The sequence below is a fragment of the Colius striatus genome, chromosome 3, assembly GCF_028858725.1.
Source record: "Colius striatus isolate bColStr4 chromosome 3, bColStr4.1.hap1, whole genome shotgun sequence".
Lineage (NCBI taxonomy): Eukaryota > Metazoa > Chordata > Aves > Coliiformes > Coliidae > Colius > Colius striatus.
In genome coordinates this window covers 97,172,081-97,184,826 of record NC_084761.1, presented here as the reverse complement: position 1 = coordinate 97,184,826, position 12,746 = coordinate 97,172,081, and the positions used below count along the sequence as shown (strand labels likewise).

The following is a 12,746-nucleotide window of genomic DNA, read 5'->3' as shown; positions in this document are numbered from 1 at the left end:
TCATGCCCCTTGGTTCCCAACTCGGCACCAACAGACACCTTATTATCCTTCAGCAGAGGAAGCCACATTTTTTTCCACTTAGTTATGTTCCCAGGTAGTTCTTAAATAAGATTTGCCTCCTCTGTGTGTTTAAACACTTCAGCACAAGTCAGTGCCTTGGCTATGTGCTTCTCCATACTGTCACTGTTGTGTCCTGAAGCCTAAAATAGAGCGAGGATGGGGAGGCGCGAGTTTATTTCAAGGACAAACACCAAGATGCTGAAAGTAACAACAACACTTCTTCCTACCTTAATTATCGCAAGCAAATCATCCACCTGCATGTCATTAGGAGCCCATAAAGGTTCTTCCAGTGGTGCCCCCTGCAAATGAACAAATGAGAATGCTTTTAGAACCAGCCACATCTTTGGAGATTGAGAGAAAGCTTAGCAACATCTTTGGAAAGGAGCATCCTTCCTCCTGCCAGCAGGGTGATTCTGCTTCAGTTCACCTACATGCAAAGGGCAGCTTTGGCATTTTTGCTCAAGCATGAAAAAGGAAAACAACTTGCAAATACAGAAGGCAAAATAATGAGACTTTCCAGGCTTACAAGTGCTTTTGGGCAGACAGGTCAGTAGCAGCAGTTACACATGAGGAGACTCCAATGTTTTGGGTAAGGTAAAATTTAGGAGGGTCCACGGCCAGAATTAGTAGATAATTGTTACTGTCCTGAAGGCACAATGTTCACCTTGGGCTCCTATGAGTGTGTATTCACCCAGACACGTGCAGTTGGGGCATTTGAAAAAGCAGTTCTGTGTATGTTCATTTATTCCCAGCCCAAGAGAAGGAGCCAGAAAGCCCCATGGTGGTCACGGGGACTTCTGATGGCCGGGTACCAGGGAGGCAGCCACCAGCAGATTTCCCCAAGCCCACACCTCTCTGGATACAGCCTCTGGTTGTAGGATCAATTTCAGTCCAAAAGGGAAGGAGCTGATGCTTGGCCCTGTGGTTCAGGTGACCTGCAGTCATGTTTTCAGCTGCCTGCACAAATCAGTCTCCCTCCTCACCAGCTCTGGGACGTGAGTTCCTCACTCCATCACAAAGCCACACTGCAGGGCCTCAGTGTTTACTCATGAAGACTCACTCCCACCTTCTCCATCTCCATCCTCTTGCCTAAAATACTCTTTACCTATATCAGCTCTGAGGCAGCAGCAGGCTCCTTGCAGACATTTGCAGAGCCAACTCCTCCTCTCTCTAATCCCATTTTCTGGGCTGATGCTAGAAAGTATGAAATTGGAGACCTGAGGCACTTCTAGATTTAGGGTTGAATATATTTAACCAAATGAATATTTTTTTTTCCTATCTCCATCTTTTCTCCCCAGCCTTGGGCAGGATGTGACCCAGCCATCTGCTCTGTTGGTGCCAAGTAGCTGCAGAGCTCAGACATAAGCCCTGGGTGATCTCCTCGCTGCTTTTCATCCTACTCGAGTGTTGACTCGAGCACATGTTCAATTAGACAAGCCTCAGCACTTCAATCAGATGGGCTCACAAGGCTGGTTTTTAACATCCACAGAGAAGACAAAGTCTGATTTAGTCAAGTGTGATAGAACCAAGAGCTTCAAAGCATTGAGACTTGGAGATCTGCTCTGAAGTCTGCCAGAGTGGCTGCTTAACCCGAGCAGACCACCAGCAACCAGCAACTTCCATTTTGAAAGAAGTTGAGAGAGAGCAGATTAAAAAGACATTGGGTCTGGCAGGGAGGAGGAAGAGGTTACCTTACCATTATTTCTCTTTAAAGGCAACTGGAGAATGGCTGAGGCATCTGCTTTCTCTTGTCTCTGGCTCTAAGTGAGCACCACACGGATGTGCCCAACTCACTGGTCCCCCCACACCATTTCCATTTTCTTATGATCCACTGCTCCCAGCACCGGTCCCAGGGCAGAGGGGTCTGGGGGCTGCAGGAACTCAGTGCAGCCTTCAACCTCTCCTCTCCTCCCTGTGCAATGGGGATGAGGTACTTCCATCCTTCAGTGAGCTACTGTTTAAACATGGGGGTCAATTTTCATAGAGTCATTTTGGTCGGAAAAGTCCGTTAAGCTCCTGAGTCTAAACCCTCCCCTCACACTGCCAGGGCCAGCACTAACCCACAGCCCTCAGCACCTCAGCTCCATGGCTTTGGGATCCCTCCAGAGCTGGGCACTCCCCCAGCTCCCTGGGCAGCCTGGCACAGGGGTGACACCCCTCTCAGGGAAACAGTTCTGCCTCAGCTACAATCTCAACCTCCCCTGAGGCAACTTGAGGCTGTTTCCTCATGTCCTGTTACTTGGGAGCAGAGACTGACCCCCAGCTCCCTGCAGCCTCCTGTGAGGGAGTGTCAGAGAGTGCTGCTGTGTCCCCTCAGGCTCCTCTTCTCCAGGCTCAACACCCCCATTCCCTCAGCCCCTCCCCAGCCCCTTGTGCTCCAGCCCCTTCCCCAGCTCTGTGCCCGGCTCTGGCCACGCTGCAGCCCCTCAGTGTCCCTGTGGCAGTGAGTGAGGGGCCCAGCACTGACACAGCCCTGGAGCTGCAGCCTCCCCAGTGCTGGTACAAGCCAAGGTTTTCTAGGACCAGATCAGGGAGTTGTTGTGTTGTGTTGTCAGTATTTTCATGGTCATTTCATTCCTTCATGCACAAAGCTGTCACATTCAAAATGCAGCCTTGGACAGTGCTAAGGGCAAGAAAGGTTGGAAGACTTTGCATTCACCTCCAGCTTCAGAAGGCCTTGATGGAACAAAGGCCTTCCCTTGCCTGCCATTATTTGCAACATCTGAGAGTTAAAAGGGAATCAGCAATGCAGCTGAGTTTTCACAAAGCATGTAGCAAGACACACGCAGCGTATGCTCACGGCTCCTTGCAAGACAAGGACAACATCTTGCTGAAGGAAGAGCATGCACTGGGAGGTAATGAAAACAAGGTAATACGAAGGCAGAATGAAAACAAAGGAGCTTATAAAGGCAATGCAACATGTTTGAATGGGTTTTCGAGCAGGCTGTGTCTTCAGGTGGCTGTAAAAACAGATCAGTAACAGAAGAAGAGTAATTCTTGATGCATGACTTGCAGTGACTCACAAGGCTCGTTCGTTTGACAGGCAAGGAGTGTGGTGCAGACATGTACTGGAGTCGCTCGAGTATGTAAGAGTAGAAACATGTTACACATACTGATGAGAATATCTTACATCCACATCTGTTCTTAGAAACCAGCCACACGGCCTGGGAGTAGAGGAAACATGATTGCCAAAGAGGAAACGTACGGCAGAACTGGAAGGAGGTGGCATGTCCCACATTTGGCTTATTCAGCCCTGACTACACACAAACCTTTCTACCCATCTACTGTGCCCTGATCCCACTGTGACTCAATGTCAGCAATATCATCCCCTTGCCAGGTAACCCTCCAAAAATGTGGTGTCCTGAGGATGCAGTGCAGCCAGGTGACTGCAGAAAGCTGTGGCTGCAACCAATTGGCCTCAGGAACAGCAGGATTGCGACCTGTAATCTTTATTTGTATGTCTTAGTTGAGATGTTTGGATGAAACCAACAGTAAGGAAAGATGTGCTGCCTCTAGGAAGGAGCTTCTGTTCTACACAGCCAAAACAGTTTTCCAAGTCCAGCAGCTTTGGGAATCACAGAATGGTAGGGGTTGGAAGGGACCTTTAGAGATCATCTAGTCCAACCCCTCTGCAGAAGCAGGGTCACCTAGAGCAGGACACATAGGAAGGTGTCCAGGCCAACAGTGACACGATTTAGGTGTTTCTAATGCTGTCACATAAAGATGATTTAAAAAGAGCTTTAGTTATAAAAGAGATCCTTGGACTCAGCAGCCAGGTGTCTTATGGAGCTGTGCTGAAAGACTCCTTGGCAAACCTTGCAGGCAAGTTGCAGAAGGAGGTCTGTCTTGTGCTTATTGGTAAGATGTCAAGTGAATGGGTTGTGTTTGTCTGGCTTTCAAAGCAACAAGTGGAAGATTAAGAGCTGTGTCCTTGCAAGCTCACCCACAGGCTTCATCCCCAGGAGATGGACAGGTCCAAGGGATGGCAGAGCACAAGTTAATGGCAGCAGAGAGTTCAACCATGCTCAGCAAATAACAGAGGCACCTTATCTCACAGAGCTTAGGAACCTCAAAACCACAGCTCTCCTGCTGGCTTCCCACCAACTGACAGGAAAATAGTGAGTTACATGCTTGGGAGTGAATAGCTTCTACTACTTTAGCAGTGTCCTGACACCTCCACTGTGGTCAGAGCCCTATCACGAGTTATACAGGCCTGAGGATGTTCCCTCCTTGAAAATGCAATTACATCTGCAAACAGCACTTGCAAAAAGCTGGAGGGGACCATAAGAAAGGTGCAATTTCTTGGTGTTTCTCCTCTCCCAGAAAATCTCAAGCAGAAGTTCAGTGACCATGCTGGCAGGAGAGCCCAAACCCAATTTGCAGCCTGGTGCCTTGCATTAAAACCCATTGCATTAAGCTGCTAAACCTCTACAGAGAAGTTGTGCCACTGTCTGCAGCAAATGGGCAAACCAAAGTCATGGGAATCAGTATTTTGGTGGGCAAAGTGATATCCAAAACGTCCCTCAAGCTGCACATTTCTGTGCTGGATCATCCTGCTCTCTATGGACCAATTTTATGGCCCAACACCATTATCTTTTATAAAGCCAAGGAATACAAGCTCACAAGCTAAGATGTCTGTTTGGGAAGAACCCTGCTGAGAGTGCTTTGGGAAAGGCTGCACTAGGTGGGACTTCAGACATCATCAGTGGGTTTGTCACAGCATCACAGAAGCTCAGGGGCTGGAAGGGACCTGGAAAGCTCATCCAGTGCAACCCCCCTGCCAGAGCAGCACCACCTAGAGCAGGGCACACAGGGACTCATCCAGCTGGGTTGGAATGTCTCCAGGGAAGGAGCCTCCACAGCCCATCTGGGCAGCCCCTGCCAGTGCTCCCTCACCTCTACAGGGAACAAGTTTGGCCTTGTGTTTCTTTGGAACCTCTTGTGTTCCAGCTTGTCCTCGTTGCCCCTTGTCCTATCATTGGCCATCACTGAGAAAAGTTGTCAATTGAGAATGTTAATGGTGTAGAATTGGAATGCCACACATAGAAATGGTCAAGATGTGGGGTTGGTGAAGGTGGCCTGTAGTTACATCACTTATATGCCCTGTAAGACATATCCATCTCTTATAGATGATGGCTCTCCATCCGTCTCACATGCAAATAATTAAGAGTAAGGCAGGTATTAGCTGGCTAGACAGCCCCAAATCCTGCCACCCATGTAATCCACCTGAAAGCCAAGACTATCAAGGCAAATTAAAGCTGCCTTTAATCCATGCAAATCTCAGTAAAGGAATCTTTTATTCCCTTGCCTCCTGCTGTGAGATTGTTCCTGCCCCTCACCCCTTCATGTTGCCAGAGCTGTGGGGGCAAAACTACACAATGCTCCTTATTGAAGTCATAGAGCTCTGTTTTTTAATGACCCAGAGAACAAATAGTGGACCTTTCACACGATTTGGGGGGGACGCAGCTCTGTGGTTTCAGGTTGAGACCAAACCCCGTTCTACCTGTGCTTGATGTAATCATATGTATCAACACACAGAAATGAGGGCAATTTGCACATAAATTAGGCAGCATCATTATGCTAATTGGGATGGTATGATTGTGCTGAGTGTGTTTGCAATCTGCCACAATCCTCTGGGACAGCACTGGGAGTGAGTTGCTGCAGCTGAGGAGGCCGGTGCCGTGGCAGCATTGCACTGTGGCAGGAATGGCCACCCACCACCCCAAAACAAGCCTAAATAATGGAGGAGAAGGGGTGAGGAGACCTGCTGGGAAATGATGGTCCCTTTTCTAAGCTATAATCCCACTCCCAAAAAACCATACAGTCACAGAATCATTTTAGTTAAGAAAGGTCTTTAAGCTCCTGGAGTCCCAGTTCTTCCCTCACCCTGCCCAGCCCAGCACTACCCCATGGCCCTCAGCACCTCAGCTCCATGGCTTTGGGATCCCTCCAGGGATGGGGACTCCCTCACCTCCCTGGGCAGCCTGGCACAGGGGCTGACACCCCTCTCAGGGAAAAAGTTCTGCCTCAGTTCCTCCTCCCGGTGCAACTTGAGTCCATTTCCTCTTGTCCTAAGTGGGGAGAGGAGACCAATCCCCACCTCACTAGAATCTGTCAGGTAGTTGTAGAGAGGGATCACGTTTCCTCTCAGCTTCCTCTATACCAAGCTAAATAATGCTCCTTCCTAAACACTGCATCCTAACCTCCACCATGATGTATGATTTATAGATGGGAGCAGAGAGGGGCTGCTTGAAAAATAAACCACTCCAGTGCAAACACCCAGATGTATGTAAGACAAATAAAAAGCAGGTGACTCAGATCTGCTGCACCTTTTGTTATCAAACCTAATGTGAAGAAACAAGTTGTCCCTGCAAAAAAACAGAGCCACTGTACTTTACTCCTTCTAGTGAGGGAGCCTTGGCCCAGGATGCCCAGGGAGGGTGTGGAGGTTCCTTCTTGGTAGGTTTGCAAACCCTCCTGGACATGTTCCTGTGTCCCCTGATTGAGGGGAACCTGCTTTAGCAGGGGGTTGGGATCTCCAGAGGGCCCTTACAACCTGCATCACCCTGGGACTCTGATTCTGTGATGCCAACCTGAAGTGCAGGAGGGGTTGGGATGCTTGTCAGGATTGGGGATGTACCATCCAGTATCCCTGAGGATCCTTGCCTTAAAAGAAACAAAACAAGCCTATATGTTACCAATTCAGGGATAACAAAGGAACAAATAAACTGCAAAGGGGCAGCTTCTCCTTTTTGAGACTTGGCTAAGCAGTCACACACGAGTAGGTCCTACCTTCACACATCCATGTGGCTGACCTTCAGGGTCTTGTACATACACAAGGAGGTTTTTTAGGTACTGTACAGTTATCCTGCAGCCTGAGGCCTGGACAGGCTCTGTGGGGCTGTGGTCGGTGACGGTGTCGTGGTGCTGCCGACGATGCTCAGCTCCAGCATCAGGAGTTGTGGTGGGTCTGGTGTGGCACCACACCTCCCTCCACCTTATGGGTACCAGGGGATGCTCCTGAAGCCATTCAATTTTCCTACCAAAACTAGTCACTAATTTAGCTGCCAAACAGGATCATTACAATGAAAAATCCTACCTGTGGGACTTGAGCTCTTTCCCTTCAGTGGGAACTCGAGCTCAGTTTATTCTCCAGGATCCAGCCAAGATTCTTTCCTCCAACAGACGTGCTGGCACTTTGCCTGGCTACAAAACACACAGCAGAAGCACACCAAGTGCTAACTCACTGCTAAAAGCATTAAAAAAAATAAACTTTGGGCAAACCAGATGGGAACACTCACTACACCACAGGTGAGAGCAAACACAACACACTCTGTATGGCACCAAGTAAAAATCATCCACTTTCAGGGAATAATGATGCTTAAATATCAAACCAGCCCAGGAACTGATGTCCAGGTGAAAGGTTTTGAATGCCTTCGACCTCAGTGTTCCCACATGTCTGCTTTGACCTTATAAATATCAAGAGATGGTTTCTCCAGCAGCACCCAGAAGCTGCCAGGCTGCAGCATGGGGACAAGCCATGCCCCACAGGCCTCCTGGGCTAATATTACAGACTCCTGCGGAGGTACCCGGAGGATCAAGGATCAAAGGCACAAACCCTGTTTACAATCAGGCACAGAGAGCACCTCAAGCTCAACCCAAGGCAAAGGAAGCAGGGATAAAAATGAGTTATTGCAGGAAAGGGAAAATGAGGGTGAAAGGGTGAAAAAAGGGCAGGGACACATGGGAAGTGGGGAATGCTCCACGCACAGCAAGAACGGGGAGCAAAACTGAGCTGCTCCAGCTGCAAGGCCAAAGGAACTAGCAAGGCATAAAGCAAAAAACCCTCCCAGCTGCTTCCTTCTTCATCTACCCTCGAGCACAAGTGGCTGGGTGGTGGTTTCCCCCCCCCTTTCTTTAAACAGAACCTCCACATAGTAATGGAGCAGTGAAAGCAAACTCATCTCTCTCTCCCTAGGAAGCAATACGGATCCTGGCACAAGCCAGCAGCAGCACCTTAGTGCCTGGTAATTCCCAACCCCCTCTGAACATCCAATACCTTGCAAAGCACAGCAGCAGCTTTGGTGAGTATTAGTTTAAGTCTGTTACCAGAAGATCAGTTTTGGATGGCAACTAAGCCAAAATATAAGGCGGCTATACCATTGGTTGGAACAGTTTCTGCTGTATGACAGGAACAGAGCAACATTCACAAAAGCAAGTTCAATAGTTATTCTTCACTGGTTAGTTTCCTCTTAAAGCATAAACCCATCTTGGTTTTGTTTCCTTCAGTGGCAGTTGAATTGCTTCTGATGGGAGCACAAGGAGGGGCCAGGAGGTGCAAAGCTGAGCTCGTAGCACGAGGTGCTGCTTGGCCTCTCTCGGACAAACAATTCCTCTCCTGAAAACGGGACAGCATCCAATTGTTATCTCCCTTCTTGTCAAAGAAGAATTCTAGCAATCCAGCCTATTTACTCTCCCTGCCTGTTTCCTGTGCTGGCAGTCCCAAGCAGGCAGGCACGGCAGCAACCAAGGCTGGTGGTTCCTGCTGTTCTGCCTGCCGATGCTTCTCCTTTCATCCCAGCAAAAAGCATGTCACAGCTAAAGGAGCAACGGTGAGCGAAGAAAGCATCCGCCTGCTTCCCTGGCAACTGAACAAACCAGCAGCTTTCACAAGGTAAAACTTCCCTGTGCTTCTAAGGCAACTCATTTTACAGTTGGACTCAATAATCTTAAAGGTCTTTTCCAACTGAAATGTGAGTCACATACGCAGTCACCTGAATTTTGGTGCTTCCATTGATCCATTGACTAATGCTTCCAACCCCCACTCATCTGCACTCAACCATCCTGGGATTTCCAGCCCTCAAAACAATTCAGCAAAGATTAAAAAGCTAGCCTGTTTTCCTGTAGTCACACTAATTGTGTGATTAATCCACAAACTCGTGTGGAAGGGGTATGTTTGAATGGTTTGGCTCAGCAGGACATACCTGATAAGAGTGTCCACACACAGCAACGACACACCCAGAGGTAAAACACAGGGGTTCCAATCTTCAAAACCCACTGAGGCACCCTGAATGAGCTCAGGGAAACAAATACAGAAAAACACACTCTGTGTGACAAGACCATTTCCCTTGGTAAGTCTTTCTGCCTTTCTTTCCTCACCATGTCATGGTGGGGGTTGGAAGGGCCCCGCAGAGCTGCTCCAGCTACAGCAGCTTCCCCTGGCTCAGGGGGCACAGGAACGTGTCCAGGTGGGGTTGGAAACCTCCTGAGAAGGAGCCTCCACACCCTCCCTGGGCAGCCTGGGCCAGGGCTCCCTCCCCTCAGCACCAAAGGACTTTCTCCTCCTGTGCTAGTGGAACATTTTGTGTGCCCGTTACCCCTTGCCCTGTCACTGGCCACCACACAACAGATACTGGTCCTGTCCTTTCAACACCCAGCAGGGAGTTACCAGCATTGATAAGGGCCTCTCTCAGTGTCCTCCAGGCTGAACAGCCCCGTGGCTCACAGCCTTTTCTCATTACATGCTCCAGTCACTTCAGCATCTTGGTATCTGTGTGTAGAAATCATTGCCTTGCATTCTCCAGCCCACCTTCTGGCTCTGCTCCCATGGGTGGGCTGCAGGGCTGATGCCCGAGCCCTAGCACGTGGCCAGGAGCACCCAGCAATCTTCTCCTAGTGCTTAGAAAATTGAGGTCTCACTATTCCTGAAGAATAGTGGATGATTTTTTTCCAAGCTGCAGTGATGTACATGGGGAAACACAGAAAGCCAGGCACGTAGAGGTGGCCACAGAGCCCAGGATGGATGCACGGCTGTCTGTGAGAGGCGTTCACCAGCCAAGATTTGATAGTCAAATATTGGCATATGGGTCGATATGGATCTAAATAGACAGGTAAACAAGCAGTGAGCCTACCTGAACACATCTGGGGAGGGCAGGTCAGTCTTAGAGCTGCTGAACACATCGTGTGCAGGGCAACCCACAGCCCAGTGGCTGACGGCTCATTTCTAACCCAGCCAAACATTTGCAACTTTTTTATTCCTCTTCCTCTTTTGACTTCCTTAATGAAGAAAAGTATTTCTGAAGGGGGAAGGGGGCGACTCCATCATCCTCTGCACAGCCCAGATTTGTTAGGTGCAGCTCAGGAAAGGCAAGGAGCTCAGTGGGGACAGGAGTTGTCATGGGCAGATGGTGTGGCAGAACCATGAACACTACTACTGAGAACAAACCTCCTTGTTCCTGCCATGAGAGGTTTCAGATTCATAACCCACACGTTAGGTTTTTCTACCCATCTTCTCACCAAACTCCAGCCCAAAGACTACTGAGTCACCAGGCAGAGCTTTATGTGTTTGAAGGCAACCAGAAGCTGTTTGTAAGGCAGATCCATGCAGATGCACCTTGTGTGATGGAGTCTGGCTGTGGTTTCAGCTGTGATTTCCATGGACAAAGGTGGTGGAGCCAGGACAGGGACACGGAGCAATTCTTCAGGAAGAAGCCCAAGAAACAAGCTCCAAGCAGCTTTCTAAGAACAGCTATGGGATCAGACAGTGATGGGATGTGCTCTTCTCCACACAGGTGGATTGCAGAGCTTCAGATGTAGATACAACATTGTTGTAGTTGGGATATTGGGCTCTTCTCCAGGTCACAAGTTCAGAGCTACAGCAAGTCATGCTGCTCAAAAAGCAAGTGCTCCTTTATGGCTGTCATCAACACCTGGATTCCCCAGCACCTTTTTTTGTTGGGCTCAGGTCTAATGCAACAGCCTTGGCCCTGTTCCAAGGGCCAGTTGTTTGCATTGAAAGGTGTTTTATCAGTGCTGATGAGGACACCCTATTACACCCCTCTGCAGCACCCTGACCTGGTCCTGGTCCAGTTGAACATCAAACCCTCAGCAGGCAACAGCAGTGCAGAATAAAGCTTTTAACAACAGTGAAAGCTGAACATGGGAGGAAAAAAACATTAAGCCACAGCAACAGGGACCAAAGGAATATGGGTTTTCACTTCTGGCAGAGGCACTGCATCACTTCAGGACATTCAGGGAAGTGTTTCAGCTCCAGGCTTGACTGTCAGGCTCAGAGTTTTAGATTCATTGTCAAAACAAAGTTTGGGAATAAATCCACTCAATTTGATATAGAACAAGCAACCATCAGCATTGGGGTTTTTTTGCTTATAGTTACTTAGAAATGGCTTGAAACAACACACACACACACACACAGAGATATGAGATGGGGTTGTCTCAGCAGTAGCTCCATAAAGACAAGGGCCCAACCCTCTGCAGGCTGCAAAACCAGGCTCTTCTTTCTTGTGGATTGCTCAGCATATTGCATCAAAGAAAAATGTTGGCTCTGTTGTAGCTCTTAGGTTAGGTGAGATTCAGAGCTTTGACATGCACACAGCTCCCAACCACCACTGAAGTCCATGGGGCTCAGAGGACCTAAGGATCAGAATTACAGCAGAAATCTTGCTGTGCACCAGCTTGGGAAGCATTAAGCATCTCATTAAGGGTATTATTACAGAAAGAGGCAAATTTCTGGAGATACAGACCTGAAGAAGCCATCTCCTGGTCTGTACCTCTCAAATTCTCTCAAACAGTCGAAGATTCAGGACCTATTCTTTTTTTTTCTGCAAGAGTTTTTGATGTTCTTGTTGGAGGGATCCAGTGGATGGCAGGACAAAGCCTGTGAGACTCCTCATTGTGTGGCAGTGGAGCTGGGGAAGGGGCTGGAGCACAAGGGTGCTGGGGAGGGGCTGAGGGAATGGGGGTGTTCAGCCTGGAGAAGAGGAGCCTGAGGGGAGACAGGAGCCCTCTCTGACACTCCCTCACAGGAGGCTGCAGTGAGCTGGGGATTAATCTCTTCTCTGAAGTAATGAACGACAAGAGAAGAGGAAATGTGCTCAAGTTGCCCCAGGGGAGGTTTAGATTGGAGCTGGGGCAGAACTGTTTCCCTGAGAGGGGTGTCAGCCCCTGTGCCAGGCTGCCCAGGGAGCTGCGGGAGTCCCAGCCCTGGAGGGATCCCAAAGCCATGGTGCTGAGGGCCCTGGGGTAGTGCTGGGCTGGGCAGGGTGAGGGCAGGGCTGGGACTGCAGGAGCTTCAAGGGCTTTTCCAACTAAATTGATTCTATGATTCCACGCCAGTAGCAGGATCCCTGCAACACTGCAAGAGGAGTCTCACCATGGGAATTTTCTAACCTTTGGATATATTGGAGATGGAAAGTGGAGCCAAAAGTCATGGGCAGCAAATCTTTGACGGAGCTGTGGAGCCAGATGTTGTGTGCAGCTGTGGGGCTTCACTTTAATCCATCACAGTGATCTCCTGCAGTCTTCAGACGACTGAATGCAAGAGGGCTCGGTTTTCTTCAGAGGTCTCTGGTTTGTTTCTTTTGTGGAGACCCTGCTCTAGCAGTAAAATAAATCATTTTGTTCTCTGGAAGTCCTCTCTGACCACTGTGTTTTAAGTTTAAACTGTGTTTTAAGTTTTAACCTCTGAAACCCCAGTGCAGGCAAATTTACAAGTTGCCAGAAGACTCTTTGTGTTGATGGGTCCAGTCTATCAGGAGCATCAGCTGCAACAGCCATTAACAAGACAGGCTACAATGAGATATCCAAATCTAACTCTTGAGATACACAGCTGCTCCTCCAAAAATCCTGGGCTAAGGAAAAACCCAGAAATCCATCCACCACCTCCCAGG

The 12,746-nt window shown here is 49.0% G+C and overlaps 1 protein-coding gene across 4 annotated transcripts in view; it reads right to left on the bottom strand.

Moving 5' to 3' along the window:
• PTPRA (protein tyrosine phosphatase receptor type A) overlaps positions 1-12,746 on the bottom strand; it is a 129,664-nt gene that overhangs the window by 66,816 nt on the left and 50,102 nt on the right. For all 4 annotated transcript variants that reach the window (XM_061992085.1, XM_061992086.1, XM_061992087.1 and 1 more), the window contains one exon: positions 288-359. In XM_061992085.1, the coding sequence (XP_061848069.1) occupies positions 288-359 (72 nt within the window). The remainder of the gene's footprint in view (positions 1-287; positions 360-12,746) is intronic.